Below are 26110 nucleotides of genomic sequence, written 5' to 3'. Positions count from 1 at the left end.
ATAATGAGTTTGGAATGAAACGACGTAAGTTAGAACGTTCGTCGTAACTTTTGGTGTTTTGAATAAAAATTGGAAAGTAGTGAACCTTGGGGATGATTGTATATGGTTTGGAACTTGTTTGCTATGTAATGGAATAATCTTGAATGACTGAATACAATAATGTGGGTATGAGTTGAAATTGTGAAGTTTGGAAATAGGATTATCAACTTATGAAATAAGGTGCAATTATGAAGTTAGTGTGTTTGATTGTGATTCGTATTGTGTAATGATGTTTGGGCTGTTGATGTTGTTATATTTTGAGCCGAGCTAAGTCTCGGGGGCGTTAGATTTATAGGGGAAGTGCTGCCGAAACTTCGGTAGCCAAATATAGCCCAAAGACTAAAATGTTAATTCTCATGAATAGTAACTGGTAAAAGTGACCATTTGCAGTTTCTGGACGAAACGGGAATTGCGATTTGAGGAGCGTAAGGCGCCAACCAGGTATGTAAAGCCTACTTCTCATTCTTTTGGCATGTCCTAGACCCACTAGGTAAATTTCGGAATCACGGGAATAACTCTGCTCTCGGAAATCGAGGTTCAAGTTCGAGCACTATTCATTCAGCGCGATTGAAACCTTTTGGTCCCATTTGGGTAAAAGAACGCTCGTACCTCCATAACTTGTGCTGTTGAGTCCGAAACTCTTCGAAACTTTTGTAAATGACTCTATGGAGCCAAAAATCTGCGATTTGTGTCCGCCGCCTCAATTTGACCCGAGGTGGGCCCGCGAGCCCCGAGGCTCCCCTTATTCGGTTTGTTTGATTCGCTTGTGTCCGTTATGATCCGCAACCGTCTGTTTATGACCCAAAGATGTGTTTGAAACTTCCTATGCCATCAATGTACGTTCTGTACTTTGAATGATGTGAGATTTTCGGAAAATGACTTATAAACAGTTCTTCTTACGAATTTGACAGTTTGGAACTTCGTAACCTTTATATGCCTACTTTTATCAATTCGATTCCTACTCCGAGCCTTCTGGCGTCAGTATCTACCTATATGTAAACGATATGTTGAGTCCGACAAATTATTTTGATATGCATATGGTTTCTGCACTACTCTGTTCGTGCTGTCTGTTGTGACTTCGTTCGTCGGTACCCGGGCCGACTTTGTGATCGTGCGCGCTATAATATATTCGGGAGTTATGATGTGTTACGGTTTCCGAGGCCTCGCCATAGGGCCGGTTACCGTTTATGGAGTTATGATGTGATATGGCATTTGATATGTTCTGATGATATGATGTGTATGTGATATGATGTGTCTGGAGACTGTACGGAGATTTGAAAACTTCTGGAGTTATGATGTGTTGTGGCACCAGCGTCGGGGGGTGACCACGTTCCTATACCCTATGCATGATTTGATTTGCATTTGTACGTTCGCCTCCCGCACAGGTTTGCTTTGTTTACGATGTTGGTGTGTTTGTTCTTTCTGACTCCAGCTGTGTTTGTAATTTATGTACCTTCTGTTTTACATACTCAGTACGTCTCCCGTACTGACCCCCGTTTCTTCGGGGGCTGTGTTTCATGCCCGCAGGTACCGAAGCTCGTTTGGATGGTCCTCCAGTTTAGGCTACTCTTTCGGCTGTGTTGAAGAGCTCCCCTTGATCCGGAGCCTACTTTCGGTACATATCTTTTGGTTGTGTCTGTACTCTGTATATTTGGATGAGTGGGTACGGCGGGGCCCTGTCCCGTCCTAAGTTTGTATGTTCTGTTTTGTCTAGAGGCCTGTAGTCAGATGTGTGGGTCGTGGGTCCGGTGTGTTTGCATGTGAGTCTGTTTTACGATCTTAAGCGGCCCGTACGCTACTATGGCCAAGTCGGCCTCTGAGTTTATATGTATGTGTATGCATTTGGGGGCGATGTGCATTCCGCCACCCTTCTGATGTGTGTGTGTGTGAAATTTGGCGATGTACATTCCGCCTCCTTTCTGATTTGTGATTTGTCTGATCAGTACGGGCGACTGCTTAGGATGAGTGTTCGGTAGTTGTCTGATTACGATGTTGAGTTCGAATAACGTACGTTGAGATTGGACGAGTCTGATTAGGATGATATGGGTGTGAGTTTGTTTGGGGTGTCCCTGTAGGGCACCAGTCGCGGCCCACGGGGTTGGGTCGTGACATTTTGTTTCCAAATGAAAATGGTTTTCTTATAAATTACGTATGAAGTGGATAATCGATTGATAAAGAGGCTAAGGAGTAGTCACACGAGTGGTGCTCGGTGGTTAGCACGGGTACCCGTCGCGGCCCCTAGCCGGGTCATGACAAAAGTGGTATCAGAGCAGTTCGGTCTTAGGAGGTGTCTACGAGCCGTGTCTAGTAGAGTCTTGGTTATGGTGTGTTGCGCGCCATATCAATAAACAAGAGGCTACAGGGCATTTAGGAAAAACGACCATCTTTCTTCTACAAGATCGTGCGATAGGACTGTAATGTAAGATTTCCTTTATTCTAATTGTGTGTTATGGTTTCAGCGATGCCGCCAAAGAAGAAGCAAATCCGCGCGATATTAAATGCCGCCGGTGAAGGCACCAGTCGAGAACCTCCAGTTGAGTTGGGACATAGCGAGGCTCAGGGTGCCACTTCCTCGCATGCCACTCCCACTTCTTCTTCTACCTTGCCCAATGTGGAAGAGCAAGCAGGAGCCCCAGCTCCAGTTCCTCTGCCGGTTGCTTCGAGCCAACAAATGACCGAGGCTATTCAGTTATTGACCCAGTTGGTGGCTGCACAAGCACAACGACAGAATGTGGGTTCAAGTGACCGGGTAGCAAGTACAAAGGCCCGTGATTTTATGAGTCTAAATCCTCCAGAGTTCTTCGGGTCAAAGCCGAAGGAAGACCCACAAGGTTTTATCGATGATATATTGAGGCCATTGAGGGTTGTCCATGCCTCCGAAACTGAATCCGTGGAGTTGGCATCCTATAGACTCCGGGATTTGGCGGTATTATGGTACAACAATTGGGTATTATCAAGAGGGGAGAATGCGCCTCCTCCGGTTTGGCAAGAGTTTGTAGATGCTTTTACTCGCCATTATTTGCCACCCGAGGTCCGCCGAGCTAGAGCGGATCGGTTTCTGAACTTGAGGAAAGGGAATATGAGTGCCCGAGAGTATAGCATGCAGTTCAACTCCTTGGCTAGATATGCTCCGGCCATGGTGGCCGACATGGGAGATCGGGTACATAGATTTGTGAGTGGTTTGGGACCACATTTATTTAGAGAATGTTTGACAGCCTCTTTGCAAGACGGGATGGACATTTCCCGGATACAGGCTCATGCTTAGAATTTGGAGGGGCGACAACCACAACAGAGGGGTGATCGCGACAGTGATAGGAGGCCAAGCAAAAGAGCTAGATCTATGGGAGAGAGCAGTGAGTATAGAGGGGGACCAAGGCAGCCGCATTCTAGGCACTCAGGTCAGTCAGCGACCAGTGCACCTCCCAGATTCCCAGACAGGAGGTCCGACCGTTCTTTTTATCCAGGTCAGGGACAGAGTTCGAGAGCCTCAGATTTTCAGTCCAGAAGAGATCAGGGTCAGAGGAGGCCCCCAGTACCGCGGTGTAATCAGTGCGGTAGGCTGCATTCGGGACAGTGTCGCCTAGGTTCGGATGCTTGCTATACCTGCGGGCAAGTCGGTCACATGATGAGGGACTGCCCCTCAGCGAGAGATAGGGCTGGGACTCAGCCCACAGGTTCAGCAGTGGGTTCTTCGTCAGCGCGCCAGACAACACAGACTCCCAGATGACAACAGGTAGAAGCAGAGGTAGAGGGGGAGCATCCACTTCAGGTGCTGTTCAGCCTCGTGTATATGCTCTAGCTGGACGATAGGATCTTGAGTCTTCCCCAGATGTTGTCACAGGTATATTATCTATATTCTCCCGTGATGTGTATGCGTTGATAGATCCGGGTTCTACATTTTCTTATATTACTCCATATGTTGCCGGTTGTGCTGGGGTGAAACCCGAGCTCATTAAACCCTTTGAGGTACTTACTCCGGTTGGTGAACCCGTGATAGCAAGACGGGTATACATAAATTGTATTATTGTGATATGTGATCGTCAGACCCAAGCTGATTTGATTGAGCTAGAAATGGTTGACTTCGATATAATCATGGGTATGGATTGGTTGGCATCGTGTTATGCAAATGTTGATTGCCGGGCAAAAGTGGTTCGATTCCAATTTCCGGGAGAGCCCGTGCTTGAATGGAAGGGTAATGCAGCATCGCCAAAGGGTAGGTTTATTTCCTACCTCAAGGCGAGGAAGATGATAGCGAAGGGCTATATTTATCATTTAGTTCGGGTTCACGACACCGCGGCAGAGCAGCCAACTTTTCAGTCAGTTCCGGTGGTGAACGAATTTCCAGATGTATTCCCGGATGAACTTCCAGGTCTTCCACCAGAAAGAGAAATTGAGTTCGCTATTGATGTGTTGTCGGACACAAAGCCTATTTCTATTCCTCCTTATCAAATGACTCCGGCAGAATTGAAAGAACTAAAGGCACAGTTGAAGGACTTGCTCGAGAAGGGATTCATTAGACCCAGTTCATCACCGTGGGGAGCACCGGTCTTGTTTGTGAGAAAGAAAAACGGCTCGCTACGAATGTGTATTGACTATAGGCAATTGAACAAGGTGACGATAAAGAACAGATATCCTCTCCCAAGGATTGATGATTTGTTCGATCAATTGCAAGGTGCCAAGTGGTTTTCCAAGATAGATTTGAGGTCGGGCTACCATCAGGTGAGAGTTAGAGAGGCGGATATTCCTAAAACGGCTTTCAGAACGAGATATGGCCACTATGAATTTCGAGTGATGTCATTCAGGTTGACTAATGCTCCGGCTGTATTTATGAATTTGATGAACAACATAGTCAGGCCTCTCTTGGATCTATTTGTGATCGTATTTATCGATGATATTCTGGTGTATTCTCGCACGAAATCGGAACATGCAGATCATTTGAGAATTGTTCTTGGCATTCTTCGAGCCCGGGAATTATATGCGAAATTTTCAAAGTGCGAGTTCTGGCTGAATTCGGTAACATTTCTAGGCCATGTTATTTCCGATGATGGTATTCGAGTTGATACTCAGAAAATTGAAGCGGCGAAAACTTGGCCAAGGCCTACGACGCCCACAGAAGTTCGTAGTTTCCTGGGTTTGGCAGGCTATTATAGGAGGTTTGTAGAGGGATTTTCATCTATCTCGGCCCCATTGACGAAACTAACCCAGAAGGCGGCTAAATTCCAATGGAACGACGCTTGTGAGCGTAGTTTCCAAGAGTTGAAAGACAGGTTAACCTCAGCTCCAGTTTTAACACTTCCAGAAGGACCAGATGGTTACGTGGTGTATTGCGATGCTTCGGGTGTCGGATTAGGATGTGTATTGATGCAGCATGGTAAGGTTATTGCATACGCTTCGAGACAATTGCGGAAGCATGAAAAGAATTACCCAACGCATGATCTCGAATTGGCTGCAGTCATTCATGCCTTAAAGATGTGGAGACGTTACTTGTACGGTGTGCACGTGGATATCTATACAGATCACAAGAGCCTCCAGTACATTTTCAAGCAGAAGGAATTGAATCTGCGACAGAGGCGGTGGTTAGAATTATTAAAAGATTATGATATTGACATTTTATACCACCCCGGGAAAGCCAATGTAGTAGCCGATGCACTTAGCCGCCGATCAATGGGCAGTTTATATGAAGTCCCTCCGGAAAGGAGAGAGATGGTTCAAGAAATCCATCGGTTGGCTAATCTTGGAGTACGTGTGCTTGATGCGGGTGAGGCAGGTACTAGTATCAAAGATTCTACAGTTTCGTCCTTGGTTATGGAAATGAAAGAACGGCAACGCGAAGATCCTCAGTTATGTCATCATAGAGACGTATCTCATGGAAAAGAAAACTCTTCGTTTGATGTTTCTAGTGATGGGGTTCTCAGATACCGAGAAAGATTATGCGTGCCGAATGTGGCGGATCTGCGCCGACGAATCTTAGAGGAAGCTCATTGTTCCCGGTACTCTATCCACCCGGGTGCGACTAAAATGTACCATGATCTCAAGATGATGTATTGGTGGAGTGGTATGAAGAGGGACATAGCAGAATTTGTGACACAGTGTCCAAGTTTCCAACAAGTAAAAGTTGAGCATCAGAAGCCGGGAGGCTTATTGCAGGCTATAAAAATACCTACTTGGAAATGGGAAGTGATCAACATGGATTTCATTGTGGGATTACCTCGCTCTCGGGGTAAGTATGATTCGATATGGGTGATCGTGGATAGATTGACGAAAGCAGCCCATTTTCTCCCAGTCAAAACGACGTACGCAGCAGAGGACTATGCAAGGCTATATCTCAAGGAAATCGTGCGGCTCCATGGCATACCATTGTCTATTATCACAGACAGGGGAGCACAGTTTACAGCTAAGTTCTGGAAGTCTTTTCAAGAAGGTTTGGGCACGCAACTGAAATTTAGCACAGCATTTCATCCACAGACTGATAGGCAAGCCGAGCGTACCATTCAAACCTTAGAAGATATGCTACGGGCGTGTGTGTTAGATTTTGGTGGTAGCTGGGATGATCATTTACCTCTTATTGAATTTTCATATAACAACAGCTATCATTATAGTATACAAATGGCTCCATACGAAGCGTTATACGGAAGGAAATGTAGATCTCCAATCGGATGGTTCGAAATAGGAGAAGCACAATTAGTGGGTCCTGAATTGGTCTAGCAAACCATAGAAAAGGTCAAAGTGATTCGAGATCGGTTGTTGACAGCCCAAAGTCGTCAAAAGTCCTACGCGGATAACCGCCGACGATCATCCCATGTTGCTTAAGGTATTAGAAAGCTTAGATGCTTGAAATGTAGAAGAACATAGAAAATGGGGTATTTTGAGTGAATAGTGACACAATTGGATGATAGTGGGATTGAATCACAGATGTTGGAATGTGGTGACTATGAACATGTTGTGAATGATGTTTAGGCTATGCAATAAGTTTTATGAATGCGGAAAATACGATAATAAGCTATAACCCTAAATGTGAGTTAATTGGAAGAAAAAGGTGGATTTTGCTAAGTGCATATGAATGACCAGTGTTGATTGTGATATTATGAGTAATATTGCGAATGTTGGGAGTTGATGTAGAACATGGGAGAAGTAGTATAAACAAAGGAAGTGCTGCCCAATTTTTCCTAGAAACTAACGACGCGTTCTCATAGTTATTTAGATAATGTACCTCACATTCTTTAATGAAGGTGACGACGTGACATCGGAGGTGAACGAGTGACCGATAGCTTAGCTAAACGACAAAGGTATGTGAGGCTAGTCCTTCCTTCTAATGGCATGAATCTCTTAGCTTAAATCCCTATTCCTTTCATGAGGTCTCACCTTCTAAGAAGTTAAAAGCTTATGCCTATGAATGTCTATATGAGATAAGCTATACGATATGAGGATGTTATTCCTTGCCTACACTCACCTTATGTACTAGTCCTTTCAAGGTGAGGCAGAATGTCCATAATGGTTCCATAATGTAACCGGGGGATTACGACCTTACGTCACCCCGATAGAATAAAGTTGATCTTGAGCCTTATATACATATCATGATAAGATGAGTATTTTATGATGACCATATTATTATGAGTATTTTGCATTGAGCATGTCATAAGAATTTTACACCGTGCCTAGTTGGCCGGGCAGTCACTGCCAAGACAGGCAGCTATACGGAGACACCATGACCTTCGGGCATGGGCAGACACCACTAGTGGGCGGCATGAGATGGTACCCCGGACGCGGGCTACTATTATTGATTGTCACACCGTTCCGATATGAGCGGGCAGCTTGTGTATGATGCATATATGCCATGATGATGAGTATGAGTAAGACAGCATGCATTACTTCTTTTATGATCAGTAGTCAGATCCAGATGTTATGTTGATGCTTCTCTATATTATTGATGTATTCTTTCACTGTTTATGCCTCTCATACTCAGTACAATGTTCGTACTGACGTCCTTTTTCTTTGGACGCTGTGTTCATGCCCACAGGTAGACAGAGAGGAGACATTGCTCCAGATTCTTAGAGTTGCCAGTTGATTGAAAGCCCTCCATTGCTCCGGAGGTGCCTATGATGATATTTTGTGTATAATTGTATATGTCGTTCCATAGAGGCTCGTAGATACTCGATGTGGGTTGTATGGTCTCATGGAAGGGTCATTTTGTATGTATTCAGATGCGGCTAGAAAGACTCGTTTGAGTGATTTAGTAGTGTATAACTCTAAATATGAGTTCTCGTTAATTATTCCTTTTTTATAGTTCCTGACTATCTAATAAACTAAGTTCGGAAAATATTTTGCCGGAGACTAGAAGTATTCACTTTTGGCAAACTTAAAGGACTAAAATTGCAAAGTGCATACTTAAGGAACTATTTTGAACCTATCCTCAAACATAAAGGACCATTTTTACTAACTCATGATAAAGTTAAAGGACCAAAACTGTTAAGTGCATACATAAGGGGACTATTTTGAATGTACCCTTAAACGTAAGGGACCATTTATGTCGTTTCTCGACTTCATAAACATAAAGCACTAGGGATTCAAGAATTGAAAATTCTGTTTCCTTCTCCAATCCAATTTAACCTACAAAATACAAAAATCATAGCACAATTAAGCTCCCAACCCAAAACCCACCGTAAAGATTACATCTTTTCTGTATATATAACAACCCCATCTAATTATCTAAAGTTTTCTCCTTTTTAGCTTTTGGGGAAATATTGATTGTTGTTTGGAACAAAAATTCAAGAATTACACTTGTATATTCATCCAAACTCCCTTCGATAAAAAATTATACTTTATAACGAGATTAAAATTATTTTATATATAGTTATATATCATGGATTTGAATTCCCTTTACGTTTTCATATTTTAGACTCTTTAAGTGAAAAACTTAACTCCGCGGTTGAGCAAAGAAGCAAAATACAGGAAATCTGAAATAGACCAACAATAATAGGGAAAAATTTCACCCAAAAAATAAAAAATAAAAAATAAATAAAAAACGTTCCTCATCTTAATTCCAAAAATACCCATCTAGCATTTGCGCAACTCAGCATAAAAGCAGTGGCATAATCGTCATTAACCTTTAAGGGATAAAGTTGGTATTTGCCAGATTTGTAAACATAATGCACTAGGGATTCAAGAATTGGGATTTCTATTTCCTTCTCCATTCCAATTTAACCTACAAAATTAAGCTCCCAACCATAAAGATTACACCTTTTCTACATACATAACAACCCCATCTAATTATTTTTGAGGAAAACATTGATTCTTGATAATGGAGGAGTCAGAAAAGAGAAAGGAAAGACTAAAAGCTATGAGAATGGAAGCTTCACAAAGTGGAAATTACAATGAAACTGCTAATAATTCTATGGGTTCATCATCTTTTGGTCTTACAAATCCTTTAATTGATTCTCCTTTAGGGAAAACTGAAAGTTATGTTATGCAAAGACCAAGATTTGACTATTATACTGACCCCATGGCTGCTTTTTCTGCTAATAAAAGGAGTAACAACAATGTTAGCCCTCAGGTTAATCAACAGTGTTACACACCCCCTCCAAGTAATTTCTTGTTTTTTTGATAAAAGTTCTATTTTTTTACTTGTGCAAGTTAGTATATGTTGATGGATGTTGTTAGGGGTAGTTTTGTGAAGTATTTTTTGTGAATACATCTGATCTTGTGTCACTATACTTGCCTTAGAAGACTAGATATTGCCTAAGCTGATACTGTTTTGAAGCATAGTTGATTAATACAAGTTTTTTTTTTTTTTTTTTTTTTTTTTTATAACCGCGGTGTCCGGATCTAGTGGTCAAGACTTTGGACTCTGTATCCAGTAACTCAAGTTCAAATCCCGGTGAAACCTTCAAATTATGTTTTACTCCATATTTTGAAAAGTTGAAGGGAAGCCTTGGAGCAACGGTAAAGTTGTATCCATGTGACCTATATGTCACGGTTTTGAGCCGTGGAAGCAGCCACTAATGCTTGCATTTGGGTAAGCTGTCTACGTCACGAGCCCCTGCACTGCGGCCCTTTCCAGGACCCTACTAATGCGGGATGCTTTGTGCATCGGACAACCTTTTTAACCGTGGTGTCCGGGCCTGCTTGGGCATGTTACGTCAATTTGAGCTTGCTTAATCTGTTCAAATGAGACCTTATAATGCAATCACATTCTCTGGTCCAATTGTTGTTTTTGTTTATGTATATTTGATTTATCCACTAGGTTAGAAAAAGCGATTAGGTTGTAAATAGAAAGGATTTCTAACCATCTTACCTCGGCTAATTCTGTACCTGCTACCTCCCACTAGCACAGTTACCGAATAACTCTGTACACCAAGGCTTGGACATATAGGAAGAAATCACCTAGTGTTTTTGTCTCTGCTGATATTTGAACTTAGACCTCAGGGTTTTCAACCCACTTGGATGCAGTTGATTGATACTAGTTTTGAGATTGAGATAGTGTCCGATCATTACTGAGGTCAGTGTTTTTAACAGCAAACAGTGCAAATAAGTACAATGTCCACGGGGCTTGAAGTGAAAAGTGAGAAGTGAAGTTCATACAGACGCATATGGATTAAGTACTTATGATGATAAAAAGTGCAAGTAGAATTTCTAGTTAGCATCCAATATACAACGATGTAAACCCAACTCCTCATAGTAACCATCATTAACAATACATACCAGAGCATCAAAAGATATCTTAAATAACAAATCACTTTTCTTCAGTTTTAGTTAATCAACCAACAAAAGAATTAATTTGGAAGCATCAATTTCATTTTTGATTAATTTAGTGATTGTACTAAGAGATAGAAGAGAGAAGCAGAACTATAAAAGAGAAAACTAGAACTAGAAATAGTAGAATAAGAGGAGTTGCAAAGCTAGAACTTCAAAAGAAGGAAGACAAGACCTGCATCCAAGGGTGTGGCTTAATGGTTAATAAAGTGGACTGAGAACCATGAGGTCTCAGGTTTAAAATCCCAGAGGAAGAAAAGACATTAAGTGGTTTCTTTCCATTTGTCCACGCCTTGGTGGACAGAGTTGCTCGGTATCTGTGCTGGTGGGAAGTAGTTGGTACCTCGTGAAATTAGTTGAGGTGTGCATAAGTTGTCCCAGACACCAGGGAAGAAGGAAGAGAAGACCCACTAACTCTTACGTGGGTTATGTGGAGGGAGAGGAATATGGTAGCTTTTGGAAGGGTCGAGAATTATTTTGTACATTTGTGGAGTAGTCTCACGTCTCTAATTTCTTTTTGTTGCATTGATGAGGTCCTTGTTTGTATAGATGAGTGGGTGATCTTTGTACCATATTTTTGTCTAGGTTACTCTACTTTTTGGTATACCTATATAAGGAGATTCACCCAATCTTTATAAAATTCTTACCTTATACTTTACCAAAAAAAATAAATATAAAATTCTTACCTTATATAAAAAGTAAGAGGACTTGCATTCTCGAAGAAAAAGGACAGTAAATCTGTTTGAAAATGGGAAAAAGAAGTAAATCAACAGCAGTAAAACTTAATAGTTTTAGAACATGTGTTACAACATTGTGATAAAGAAGAAGATAAGGACAACCAAAAGAACGATGAGCACTAGTGGAGATGAGTTAAAATAGCAAAAAGTCATTTTCCCCCTCCTCTTTTATATTTTATCTTTTAAATTGAGAGTCAAATAATAGAACGCTTCTCATTGGGATCACTCTGCATTCCATTGTTTGAACCACCACATTTATCTGAGCACATGACTTCATCCATGATTAACATTGATTCTTCTCTCCAAGCCTGGCCTTGTCTAAGCTTATCCGAAGCTATCTCATTTGAGATGTTTGAGTCAGCTAGAATAGGTCTTTTAGTTGAATTTTCAGTTTCTTTTGTCTGTTGGGGCTGAAAGGAGGCAATGTTCTTAAGAGGCTTAAAGTCTCAGTTGGGGAGAAAGTGCTTTACAATATGCCAACAAGAATATTTTACTCAAGCGAAATTAGCTCAGTAGCATACATGCTCTATTCCATATTAGGAAATAGTTTAGTTGTTTTCATATTTTTGGTTAAGACAAATTCCAACACTGAGCTTACAACTTATTGCCATTAGGCCAAGCTTTTGGCTAAACCTCTGGCAGTTGTTGATCTTGTTTATATGGGATATCTACTTATACTTTGGTTTTAGTATCGTGTAAGATTGAGAAGGAAAAAGTTTAAAAGTTTCATGAGATCAGTTTAAAAAGGCAACAAACTTCAGCCTATAGAAAAAGTTACCCATCTGTGACTTAGCAAAAGACAAAAGGTTCTCATCTATATAGTATGTTATGTGAAATATTGATATCATGGTAGCAATAGTTTTTCTGATTAGTTTGGCTGTGGCTAATACCATCACTATGAATTGTCTCTTTGTGCTATTATCCTAATATATTTTTTGTATAAACGGACCCCTTTTTACATGATTTTTTCAGGACCAAGGCACCCTCAGTACCCCCAGTCTCCAATTTATGCTGCTCGAGGCAACAATCCTGTAGATCAGAGACCGCAGTCACAAGGAGTCCATAATACTTTTAATCCTCGTGGAAACCCTGGGCAAAATAGTCCTGTTGGCACACCACAAATTCGCTCCCCTAATGCATGGGATAGCTCTTTTGGCACATCTAACAACTACTTTCCACCTAATTCTTCACCAGGTGGCAACTTTGCCAGTCCTGGCTTTCATCAAGGTGGAAGACCTAGTTTTAATTATGGACAAGGTAGCGCGCAACCTGCCTCAGGATATAGAGGCAGCCCTTACCAAGGTTCAGGATATAGAGGCAGCCCTAACCAAGGTTCAGCGCACAGAAGCAGCCCTTACCAAGGTTCGGGGCAAGGCAGGAGCCAATGGAGGGGTAATAACTCTAGTCCTGGTTCGTTTCGAAGTGGTGGGAGGGGAAGAGGTTCCCATGGATGCACATCATCCGCAGAATCTAGACCAGATTTGTATTATTCAAAGTCAATGGTAGAAGATCCATGGGAAGAGATGAAGCCGGTTATCTGGAAGCCATTAAAACGTGACTGGCTTCCACCATCCATTAGCGCAAAAAAGGCCAAATTGCCAGATGATCCAGTAAAATCCATTCCTCAGCAAAGCCTTGCTGAGTATTTGTCTGCCTCATTTAATGAAGTAGCTAGCAGTGAGGCTGGGAATGCTGGATCTGGCAGTTGAGTTTTTTGACTTTTATTGTGAGTTAAACGTCGAAAGCTGATTAGTTCCTGTCCGTGTGTCACCTGAATTGTGCTGTTATAGCATTCCATTACCCTGTAAATCTTGGGAAAAAAGGGATTTTCTATGTATCGTGGGAGTTCGAAGTTAATAGGTTTTTATGCTCCGAGCTTCAATTTAGTAATTGTTACTTGTCAACTCGTTCAGCTCTACTCTCTTGGTATATGTAACTTTCATGCTTTTTGTAATTTTATGATCTTTTACGTGGTGGATATCCCTAATCTTAGGATCTGGCTAGGAAATTATGAGAAACAGAGTGTTCTTGCAATAAATTGTTATAGATGAATGCTGTAGTGCAGAATCTAGTAGTTCCTATCTTTTAAAAGCATCTAGTGATGTTGTGGATGAGTGCTCCACCAATGTTTATGGTGACAACATTTAACAATTGACAAATTTTCAGTCTGTTTCCCTTGTTGTATATTGGAACAACAACTGAGTGGTTGTTTTTACGAGCTCTCGTTTGCCTTCTTTATACTCTTCTCCTGTGGGATATAAAGGAGACGAGGAGCTGCCTTTTGTATCGTCAAAGATTTGAGCTAAGGGGTCGTTTACCAAACAACTTATACTTGTCATTCAGTGAAGTGACCCCTTCCATTTCTTAGGTTAGAGTAATCCACCCTTAATACTAATGTGGGAATGAATATCCTTTTCTTTTGTACAACTCTATGTGAAATATAATGTATGAATGTCTTCAATCTTTGTTTGATATGTTAAAAAGATTTTAATTTTTTGTTAAAACCAGTTATCTTGAAGCTATTAAATCCTATCAATTCTCTGCTACAATTGGTTCGATCCACCCCTAGGTGAAAAACCGTAATACTAAGAAATTCCTACCCCTCGAACAGTTTCGATTCCCCCGACTCTGAAATCTTAGCTTCCAAAATTATCCCAAAAAAAAAAGAAAAAGGAATGGCTGAATTGTCAGATGCTCCAGTAAAATCCACTCCTCAGCAAAGCCTTGCTGAAGATTTAATGAAGCAGCTGAGAAAGTAGGCTGTGAATGGTGAATTTGGTACATGATGGTTGGTGATATCTCAGTATCTTAAATTGTTATGCCTGCACTAACTGTACTTTACTATTAACAGTTGAGTTGTTTCTTGTTGTTAGTTATCATCGCCAGGTAATAAATCCCATTCATGTATCACTTGAATTCTGCAGTTGTCGTGGGCCATTACCCCACATATTCTTGAAAGAACCCCCCTCTCCCCCCACTTGGGTCGGGGTAGATTGTCTATATTACATCCTTTTGGATTGCGATCCTTTCCTGGATTCTTGTAAACGCGGGATACTTTGTGTGCTGGACTATTTTTCTTTTTCGGTGGTGGCATGCAGCGTTAAAGAGGATTGGTAATTTAGCACTTTAAACTTGTCTACTCATGCCCAAGTCAACTCTCCTGGTATTTGTAACTTTTCAAATTCTTTAAGCTAATATGTTATATGTTTTAAGGATCAGGCAAGAAAATTGTGAGAAATATTGGGATTCCACTTAGGTCACATGATAAATTGGCAAAGGTTGAGAAGCTTGCAACTTAGGTCATTGGTCGAGCCATGTGGCATGCGACCTAATTAAGCCTGGTATTTAATCGGAGAAGGGTAGAGGAATGAGCTCTTTAACCTTGGGTTTCAAGGACTGAAGTTGACCCAAAGGATTGGCCCCGGACGTCATCACTAATTCTTATTTGGTTATAATATATGCCAATACTAACCTTTGTGGTCTTGAATAAAAGCTAGCCCAATGAATGAAGTATCCCGTGTTTACACGGAGTTCGTGAAATTAAAGGGTCGCGTCCCAACGAGATGTGATGTAAGTATCTACTCTAACATGAGAATCGGTGATTGACTTCACGTGTCAAATCTGTAGCCTATAGATCACACAGAGATAACTTTGCCTTGCTTTAAGGCAAGCATCATGATGTTGAATGCTGGTCTTAATTTCTAATACACATTTCACTGTCCTTTTTCCCCTATATGGACTTGACAAACTTTCTAGATCTTGGTTTTGAAGATCAAGAGGCTATTTTAAAGTTAGGTTTGATACAATGGATTGCCAAGAAATATTCCCATTCTTGTAAGATCTAGCTTAGTAGTAGTTAGCATAATTGTACTCATTCATCCCATACTAATATATATTGATTTATCTGAATTCCCAAAATTACAAGATTGAAATTTTCTGGATCTTGGTTTCCAATGCCTCTCTAGAGAAAGGAAACTATTCTCTCCATCCCAAAAGGCACGACAAAATTATTCTCTCCGTCCCAAAAAACACGATAGAGGCAACATCTAGTTTTACTATGGATCATTCATGGAGTTCTTCGCTCTTTCTTTGAATAAAATTAACATATTTCAGGAATTACGAAAAATGCCGAATGAAATATTACATTATCTATAACTAAAAACATGTGGAAATTGTCTGATTAAATTATAATTAAAAAAGAACCGTTTGATACATTAATATTTGTATCAATTGCGATAGAGATGTGAAATTTTATACTGACGAAGATGGTTAAATAACAATACTGAAACTCCTTATAAGTTGGATAATTAATTATATACCTTTTTTTTGTAATGTTTATTTTACCTAATTAATTATATACCTAATTACTTATTACACTATAGGTACATCGATCGATACATGTTAGATGTACTACTATTCGCTCCAATAATGTTTGTTGCGTACAATAATTTATGTCAAACACATGATCATTCTAAAAATTGTGGAGTAAAAATTATATGAGTTGGATAGAAATAAATACAACTAACATGTGTAGGATATTTTCAAAAGCAGAAAAACTTAATGGCAAGTTGCCATCCCTTCTGGCTTCTGTAAATATACATGTGTTGTCAACTAGTACATCATTAAAGTTTTGTGGGATTCAATGTTGGTCTTATATTATTGGCCGAATAGTGTGATTGGTATTTTTACTTGATTTAGATATATACTTTTAATTTTATTTAGATACTTTTAATTTTACTCGTTCTTAATGCATGGACAGAAAGAAGTTTCAAAATTCGGCTTTGAGGTGTTTGAATTTGTAAAAGGCGAGTTTCTTTAGTTTTTCGCCGTTTGGACATGATTTGAAATCATGAGATGAAATCATGACGATTGAAGTTGAAGTTTTGTTTAGACATGCAATTTGGATTTCTTAAGTTGTATTTTTTCTTATAGACATAAAAATCTCACAAGTTGTGAAAATCATCAAAACCTTCCCAATTCTTATACAATTTTACCAAATAAGCAAGTCATAGTTCATAACAAAATTAATACGCTACTAAAAGACATTTCTAAAAAATACAAAATCAATTGATCAAACTTTAGTTCAATAAAATGAAAAATTGAACATGAGTTGTAGTGTAACTACTCTTTAATATAATCCTCCCACATGGTTGGTAAGAGTAAATTTGTCATAAATATATTACCAACTTGTAGATCTTTTAATATTTAATATAAATGGTTGGTAAATATATGTCTATCAACTTATGGATCCATTTTTACAAAATATAAACTTATGGGTCAACTTTTACATTTAAAAAATTTGAAATCATGATTTGAAATTCCAAATTATCTATCACATGTCCAAATGCTGAGGTCATCTCATGAGATGAAATCGTCTGTCCAAACACCTACTTAGGAAGTGTTTGTTTGAGTTGTTTTTACCAAAAAAAAAAAAAAGGAAACAAAAAGTTATTTAAGATTTCCAAACTTAATTTTTATATCTTTCAAAAATTCAGAAACTCCAAAAGCTATTTGAAATTTTGAAAGAGCTGAAAAACTGAGCTTAAGATCTTCAAAGAAAGTATTTATGAGGGTTTTTCGTACAAATGCCCTATTTCGAGGTGGTTTAATTTTTTGTCCTCAAATTTGTGGTCTTTAATTTTTGCTCTTTAACACTTTGGCGCTGCATAAACTAAATTTCGGCCAACATAATTAGCGTTTAACTTCGGCATATGTATCATAACATTCCATAAGTTATGCCGGACAAGGCAAAAATTTCTACATTCAACATAATCTGAAAAAGGCATAAGTTTAGATTTCGCTCGGGATAATTAGCGTTTAGTTTCGCGGTTTATGTATCATCACATCCACACAAGTTATGCCGGAAAAGGAAAAACTTTCAACACTCAACATAATATGAAAAATACTAAACAACTTATGCCGCATAACTTTATTCCTACAGAACTTGTGCCGAGCGAAGCAAAAATTCAGTTTTCAAAAATAAAATTGTTACAGAGCTTATACCGAGCGAAAGATATCTAGATATTTTCATTAAATAAGCAGCATGGTCAAAAAATTAAAGACCACAGATATGAGGGACAAAAATTAAAGACCAATGCGTTTGAAGGGAATCCGTGCAAAAATATTTATGATGGAGCATTTTATAAGTTTCTAATTGTTTAATAACTTAGTTTAGTTCATCAAAATAGAACAAAATAAGATCTATATTTAGTAGTTAGGTCAGTCCATTCACCCAGAAAAAGATATTGTCAGAAGAGTGAAATATTCAATGAGAAAACCCACAAATATTGTACAAAATTGATCAACTGAGTAAGTAGGTAGGCAGTAAAGTACTAGATCATTTTCAAATTTAACTCCATATTTTGGGTACGACTGTGACATTTTGGTACCTTAGTTTCTTTACAAATTTAGTCGGTAGCAGAAATAACATAAGTACAAAAAGGAAAGAAATATTTACTTCATCTGTTCCATTGTGATATCTCTTTTTATAGTAATTCAATGCATATTACTCCCTATATAGTAGTACTGTATTATATTATTCAAAAGTTACAGTGTTACACTAATAAAAATCTTGAGGTTGAGCCAAATTTAAGCTTAGTTTTACGAACTTGAAAATGAATCAGGTTAAACCTGATAAGTCGGGTCTAATGAATCTGGTAAAAAATTAGTTGCTCCAGTGTTTTAGTTAAATGAATGGATGTAAGACAAATATATTTTATATAATCACTTAATCATGATTAAATGCAATAGCATACCAAGAACTTTATACAAGGGAATTCAAATAAAATTCTAAAATGTCATACCTATAAGTCCTAACTCCAAAGCATTTTTTTGAACCCATTTTTTTGGTGACTTCTTCATAAACTAAAAAGACAAATTAACCGCACGAGTCCGAAACTTAAATTACCCAAAATCTAAGAGAATGAATCAAAATAACCCCTAATCATCATCAGAATAGAAGTCCTCAATATCGTCCTCAGAACAATATTTTGGGTTTCTTGAGACATATCTTTTTTCTGTAGATGTTAATTCTCTACTAGTTGATGATGCTTGTTCTTCGGCCCACTTTAGCATGTCAAATCTACAACGTTTTGCTAGCATTCTATTATTTTCTTTTCCAATCCTTTGTACGGCAAGCTCGCAAGTTTCTGAACCTACTCGAGGCATGGTTATTGAGTACCTCATTAGGATTTGAACGTTGAGATTTTTCAAGTCACGAACAAGACGTTCTGATTCGGCATGCCACTATGCCCATTCTCGGCGTAACCCGCAAAAATATTCTAGTGGATCTGAATATTTCACACTGCAAAAATCATCATTACGCTCTATAAGAAGGTGGGGTTTCAAATCGTCTAATTTGAAATCATTGTTATTAAGAAAACTTGTTTCACTGGCATAGCTGTTATGATTTGAACTATCATTATCACTGCTATTGGAATCCTTTGGAAGCAATAAAGACCAATTTACATTTCTACTACTCGACATTGAATATGTTGTAGTCTAATAACAAATGAAAGGCTGCTTATATAGTTGGAAACCCCCAAGTTGTAACACCTCGTACTCTCATACTAAACCATATCGGTAACATCCCGTAAGTTCGAGTTAGGTCCTAATGGGTAATATTGGTATTATAATGACATGTTAGTTATACGAATCCCTTCGGGATGATTTTGGGCGATAGATAGTCGTTTTGAAGTCAAACCAAAAGGTGAAATCCTTAAGGCCTTCTAAATCTGAGACAATCTTCATTCATTTCCAGTTTTCAAGAATGTGCGTTAGTAATTTGAAAAAACTTTCTTCTTAAAAGTTGTATATAATTGAAATACCTTTCCAACGGTATATTGTGGAGATCAAACGGACATCCGTACAAAGAGTTATGGCCATTTTACTGAAGGTGGCAAAGCTGAATCTTCATTCATGGCCAGTTTTCTAGAATGTGCGTTACTAATTTGAGAAAACTTCCTTCTTGAAAGTTGTAGATAATTGAAATACCTTTCCAACTGTATATTATATAGATCAAATGGACATCCGTACAAAAAGTTATAGCCATTTTACTGAAGGGTGGCAGAGTTGAATCTTCAATGGAAATTTCACCCAATGTACGCCCAAGGAGTATTGGACGTACTTTCAAGTACGGGCCGTACATCCTAGGACGTAAATTTCCCCTTTTTGGCAAAAAACTCGTTTAGAATGGGTATGGTCTTATTTTGTTCCCATTTTTCATTCTCCCAAACCCTAAGAACGAAATTCTTCTCTCCCAAACTCAAGATACTCTAAGGTAAGTCATTCTAAGTCATTCCAAGTTAATTCTAACATGTACCCATGATTACTAATCAAGAATTCATCATTCCTAACCCATTGTTTTCAAGAAAACCCACATAAAGATCAAGATTCTAACTTTTGGAGTTTTTCAAAATTCAAGTCTTTAATTCAAGTTTTGGAGCGATTAAGACATGTAGAACTTCTATCCACGTGTGGGAATCTCTACGTCCTTCCCCACGCTCCGTTTCTTGATATCCATGAAGTTCAAATCCTGGGGCATTAAACCCAACATATTGGTAGCCCGTATTTATGTATTTATGAACATGAATTTTGTATCTATATTCGTTATTGTATTCCTAATCTTCCATTACGGTTATTAGGAACCCTAGATTAATCCATGAATCATGAATTCTTCCTCATGTGTTCTCATTATGTTTATATGAAGCTTCATGATTTTATCTAGCAAGTTACAAACATGTTTTCGAGTTAATTATATAAGTATTGATTATTATTATTATTATTATTATTATTATTATTATTATTATTATTATTATTATTATTATTATTATTATTATTATTATTACTACTACTATTCATGAATCAAGAACATGTTTGCAAGACTATGACAAATATCTCATGAAACCATGATCTCACAAGCTATCATGATAATTCACATGTTTTGGAATTTGCTTAGTTAACCGAGAAGGCTCAGTAAAGCCTGAAACTACGTAGCCACCGTAGGATAAGGGTTGTCAGCAAGAGGCAACACCTTCATTATGCAGTTTGGATCCTTACATGCTTATTATTATTTAAATCTCACATCCCTGGCAAGGTGTGAGTGTTATGCTGGTAGGACGCAAGTACCAGATCATGTTGGCGGTTATACTATAGCATTTCCCACGTTACAAGAAGTTATATATACATGTATTTCCATTGGTTTACTTCAGGTTATATTCAGTTTCAGTTCATGTCCTATACCTATATTGTGCCATGTTCTTCATTTCAGCAGGTTTTACATACTAGTAATATTCACCATGTACTAACGTCCCTTTTTGCTCGGGGGCCTGCACTTCACGGTGCAGATACCGATTTTCAGGAGCATACACTTGCGCAGTAGGATCACCTCAGTTATCAGCTTATTGGTGAGCCCCACTTTTCTCGGGTTTCAACATGGAGTCTGCACTAGTATTCAGTTTATGGTAGTCCAGGGCCATGTCCTGGCAGTTAGTGTTCAGACATGTTTTAGAGGTTTCATAGACAGATGTTAGTACACGGAGTCAATTGTGCTTTTATGTTTGCAGACTATTACGTTTTCATGATATGTCATGCTATGAGATTACTTCAAGACTTTATTCTGCAATTATGTTTTCATGATTCATTTAAATTGCATCATATAGATTATGTTGTTTTGATGCCCATGTTGACAAACAAACCATGACGTTCGCTCGGACGCATACAAGCAAGGCCCGAGTGCCGTGTTGCGCCCAAGCCATGGTTCGAGGCGTGACAAAGCTTGGTATCAGAGCCTAGGTTCAAGTGGCTTTAAGGAGTCTATGAAATCGTGTCCAGTGGGGTGACTTTTATATGTGTGAGGGCCCCATACATATAAATAGTTGACCACCAAGACATTTAGAATTGTCTCACTTCCTTCATACTCTAGATCGTGCAGTTAAAGCAGTATTTTCAGGATGCCTTTCTAATTCGTGCGTGTACGTATTTTCAGAAAATACCTACGAAAAGGAAATACACCAGGAAGGCCACAACCACCAGCTAGGGGGCTACTGCAGAAGAAACTCGCGAAGAGACCGTTCCAACTCAGACTGCAGCACCAACCACTCCTACAGTTACACCTCCTAGTGATTCGGATGGGGATGTTAGGAATGCTATCAACATGCTCACACAACTGGTAGCAACTTAGGCCCAATATCAGGAATCTGGGTCAAGCTCATGGAATAGTGGAGAGTCTTCTAAGACTAAGGATTTTCTCAGAATGAATCCCCAGTCTTTACGGGGACAAAGAAAGATGAGGACCCCCAGGACTACATTGATGCCCTTAAGAAAATCTTCAGGATTATGACAGTTACAGAAATCGAAGTAGCTACTTTTGGAGCTCATTAGCTGCAGAGCATTGCTAACACACTGGTATGGATCTTGGGAATTGTCCCGAGGTGAGGATGCACCTGATGCTACATGGGATGAATTCACAAGTGCATTCCTGGACCACTTCATGCCAATAGAAGTCAGAGAAGCTAAGGCTGAGAAATTCTTGAAGCTTAAACAGAATGGCTGGTCAGTTCAGGACTACTATTTAGAATTTATCAATCTGGACAAGCATGCTCCAAATATGGTACCGGACATGAGGGCAAGAGTGAGGAGGTTTGTTGGGGGTCTTGATTCTCATTTGTATGATGGGGCCAATATTGCTGTACAGAATGGGGGGGATGACTATCTCCAAGATGGTTGCTTTTGTACAAGGGAACGAGACAAGGATGAAGGAGGAGGAAGCCTTGTAGAAAGAAAAAGACAAGGAGTTCAACAAGAGGGTCAAGTCTACCGGACAGTTCAGCGGTAATGGAAACAAAAAGTTCTTTAAGAACAGGTCAGCCGGACTTGCTCCGTCCACAACAAGTGCTCCAGTTTCCAAGTCCAGGAAAGATAACCGTCAGCAGAATTTCAGATTGTCAGGCTCCCAGTCTCAGGCTAGTGTGACTCAGAGTAACTTCACCAATCCAATTTGTGCTAAATGTGGGAAGAGGAACCCTGGGGAGTGCTGTCTGGATCGAATGTTTGCTATAGGTGCGGCCAGCCGGGCCATGTTCACCGAGATTGCCCTTCAGTTAAACAGGGCACAAGAGGTAACCGGACTCAGTCAGTAAATTCATCAGTTCCTCATAATAACCAGACTCAGGCAGGACGTGCACCCGCTAGATCCGGCAACACAAGCAGTGGCCCAAACCGTTTGTATGCTTTGATCGGGCGTCAGGATATCGATGCCCGTACTGATGTTGTAACAGGCATACTCACCGTTTTCAGCTTCGATGTTTATATTCTCATGGACCCTGGATCCACCCTATCCTGTGTCACCCTTTATATTGCTAAGAAATTTGGTATTGAACCCAAAAAGCTAAAAGAACGTTTTGAAGTGTATACTCCAGTTGGTGAGTCAGTCATAGCCCGACGTGTCTATAGGGGTTGTCCAGTCAGAGTCTATCACCATGTTGTTCCAGCTGACCTATGTGAGTTAGAAATGGTAGATTTTGATGTAATCATGGGCATGAAGTGGTTATATTCATGTTATGCGTCAGTTGATTGTAGAACCAAAGCTGTAAATTTCAAGTTTCCTAATGAGACAGTCTTAGAGTGGAAGGGTGATTCAGTAAGTCCTAAGGGTAGGTTTATTTCTTACCTCAAGGCAAGAAAAATGGTGTCTAAGGGTTATATCTATCATCTCGTTCGGGTTAGGGATTCAGCTTCCTAGACCCCAACTTTTCAGTCAGTCTCTATTGTTAACGAGTTTTCAGAAGTCTTTCCCGAGGACCTTCCCGAAATTTCTCCTGATAGGGAAATTGATTTCGCAATTAACCTACTCCTAGGTACGAAACCTATATCTATTCCACCTTATAAGATGGCTCCAGCTGAATTACGAGAGCTTAAGGCTCAACTCAAAGATCTTCTAGACAAGGGTTTTATCCGACCCAGTGTCTCTCAATAGGGTGCCTCAGTCCTTTTTGTTCGCAAGAAAGATGGTTCTTTGTGTATGTGCATTGACTATTGTCAGCTCAATAAAGTCACGATCAAGAACAAATACCCTCTTCCACGAATAGATAGCTTATTTGATCAGCTTCAGGATGCCCAATATTACTCCAAAATAGATCTCCGATCAGGTTACCATCAACTTAAGGTTAAGGGACAAGATATTCCTAAGACAGCCTTTAGAACCAGATATGGTCATTTCGAATTTTGTGTCATGTCCTTCAGTTTGACCAATGCCCCAGCAGCATTCATGGACCTCATGAATAGAGTCTTCAAGCCATATCTCGACCTCTTTGTCATTGTTTTCATAGATGATATCCTCATTTACTCCCGTAGTGAGGCCGAGCACGCAGAACACCTTCATATAGTTCTTCAGATTCTCAAGGACCGTAAGTTATATGCAAAATTCTCTAAGTGTGAGTTCTGGCTCAAGTCAGTAGCCTTCTTAGGTCATGTGATTTCTGGTGAGGGTGTTCAGGTTGATTCACAGAAGATTGAGGCCGTTAAGAATTAGCCTAGACCCACATCAGTTTCAGATATTCGCAGTTTCTTGGGTCTAGCAGGATATTACCGATGTTTCGTAGAGGGGTTTTCTTGTATTTCAGCACCATTGACCATGTTGATGAAAAAGGAAGTTAAATTTTAGTGGCCAGATGTCTGTGAGCGCAGTTTCGAGTAATTGAAAACGAGACTGACTTCTGCTCCAGTTTTGACACTGCCAGAAGGAACTGAAGGGTTCGTGGTTTATTGTGATGCTTCAAGATTTGGTCTCAGATGTGTCTTAATGCAGCATGGTAAGGTTGTATCTTATGCATCTCGTCAGCTCAAGGTTCACGAAAAGAATTATCCGACTCATGACCTAAAGTTGGCAGCTGTAGTTTTTGCCCTTAAGATATGGCGTCATTATTTGTATGGAGTATATGTTGATATTTTCATAGATCATAAGAGCCTGCAGTATATCTTCAAGCAAATGGAGCTGAATCTTAGGTAAACAAGATGGCTCGAATTGCTTAAGGATTATGATGTGGATATTCTCTCTCATCCGGGGAAAACGAATGTTGTTGCCGATGCTCTTAGTCGGCAATCCATGGGAAGTTTAGCCCACGTTGACGTAGACAAGAGAGTTATGACAAAGGAAGCTCACCGTTTGGCCAATCTTGGAGTTCGACTTTTGGACTCCGAGGATGGTGGTGTGGTTGTTCAGAATAGAGCTCTTTCCTCTTTAGTCGTTGAAGTCAAGGAGAAACAGTTTAAGGATCCCTATTTGTTGCAGCTAAAAGAGGGGATTCATAAGCATAAGACGACGACTTTCGAACAGGGGGGAAATGATGGTACCTTAAGATACCGAGGCAGATTGTGTGTTCCAGATGTAAATGGGCTCAGAGAGCGAATCATGTCAGAAGCTTACAACTCCAGGTATTCCATTCACCCAAGTTCCATTAAGATGTATCATGATCTTAAGGAGATTTATTGGTGGAACAATATGAAGAAGAATATGACAGATTTTGTAGCTAAGTGTCCAAATTGTCAGCAAGTGAAGGTCGAACACCAGAGGCCTGGTAGCTTGGCTCAGAATATTAATATTCCTGTCTGGAAATGGGAAATGATCAATATGGATTTTTTATCAAGTCTATCTCGTTCAGCTAGGAGACATGACTCTATTTGGGTGATCGTTGACCGGCTTACTAAGTCGGCGCACTCTTTGCCAGTCAAAACCACAAATTCAGCAGAAGATTACGCCAAGTTGTATGTTAATGAAATTGTCAGATTGCATGGGACCCCAGTGTCCATTATTTCAGATCATGGTGCTCAGTTCACAGCGAATTTCTAGAAATCCTTTCAGAAAGGATTGGGTACCAAGGTGAACCTCAGTACGGCTTTTCATCCGCAGGCAGATGGCCAGGTAGAGCGTACTATTCATACTCTTGAGGACATGTTGAGAGCATGTGTCCTAGATTTCAAAGGTAATTGGGATGATCACTTACCTCTTATTGAGTTTTCTTATAATAACAGTTATCATGCTAGCATTGGGATGTCACCATTTGAAGCTCTGTATAGGCGAAGGTGTAGGTCACCGATTGATTGGTTTGAAGTTGGTGAAGCAGAATTTTTAGGGCCATATTTGGTTTATCAGGCTATGGAGAAAGTCCAGTTAATTCAAGAGTGTTTGAAAACGGTTCATAGTCGCCAGAAGTCTTACACAGACGTGAGGCGAAGAGACTTAGAATTTCAAGTTGATGATTGGGTGTTCCTTAAAGTCTCACCCATGAAGGGTGTTATGAGATTTGGAAAGAAAGGCAAACTCAGTCCCAGATATATTGGACCTTACAGAATTCTGCGAAAGGTCGGTCTAGTAGCTTATGAACTTGAGTTGCCACAAGAGTTGGCTGCTGTACATCCAGTGTTTCATGTGTCCAAGTTGAGGAAGTGTGTAGGAGGCCCGTCGTTGGTTGTTCCTGCTGATACTATAATAGTTAAGGATGGTTTGACCTATGAAGATATCCCCGTAGCCATTCTTGATCGTCAGGTTCGCAAGTTAAGAACTAAGGAAGTGGCCTCAGTAAAAGTGT

The 26110-nt window shown here is 39.7% G+C and overlaps 1 protein-coding gene across 1 annotated transcript; it reads left to right on the top strand.

Annotated features, from left to right (window-relative positions):
• Positions 1-9190: 9190 nt before the first annotated feature.
• On the top strand, positions 9191-13577 carry LOC132604021 (protein SICKLE-like). Its single transcript, XM_060317336.1, has 2 exons — positions 9191-9620; positions 12498-13577. Exons 1-2 carry the CDS (start codon positions 9338-9340, stop codon positions 13232-13234), a joined length of 1020 nt encoding a protein of 339 aa, XP_060173319.1. The 5' UTR covers positions 9191-9337; the 3' UTR covers positions 13235-13577.
• The last annotated feature ends 12533 nt before the right edge of the window (positions 13578-26110 follow it).

Source organism: Lycium barbarum, chromosome 7 (assembly GCF_019175385.1).
Source record: "Lycium barbarum isolate Lr01 chromosome 7, ASM1917538v2, whole genome shotgun sequence".
Lineage (NCBI taxonomy): Eukaryota > Viridiplantae > Streptophyta > Magnoliopsida > Solanales > Solanaceae > Lycium > Lycium barbarum.
The sequence above is the reverse complement of the archived record's forward strand: the minus strand, read 5'-3'. Positions and strand labels throughout refer to the sequence as shown.

Coding starts and splice junctions, on each gene's coding strand:
- LOC132604021 (XM_060317336.1), top strand. CDS start 9,338: ATGGAGGAGTCAGAAAAGAGAAAGGAAAGACTAAAAGCTATGAGAATG. Junction 9,621..12,497: donor GTGTTACACACCCCCTCCAA/GTAATTTCTTGT, acceptor TGATTTTTTCAG/GACCAAGGCACCCTCAGTAC.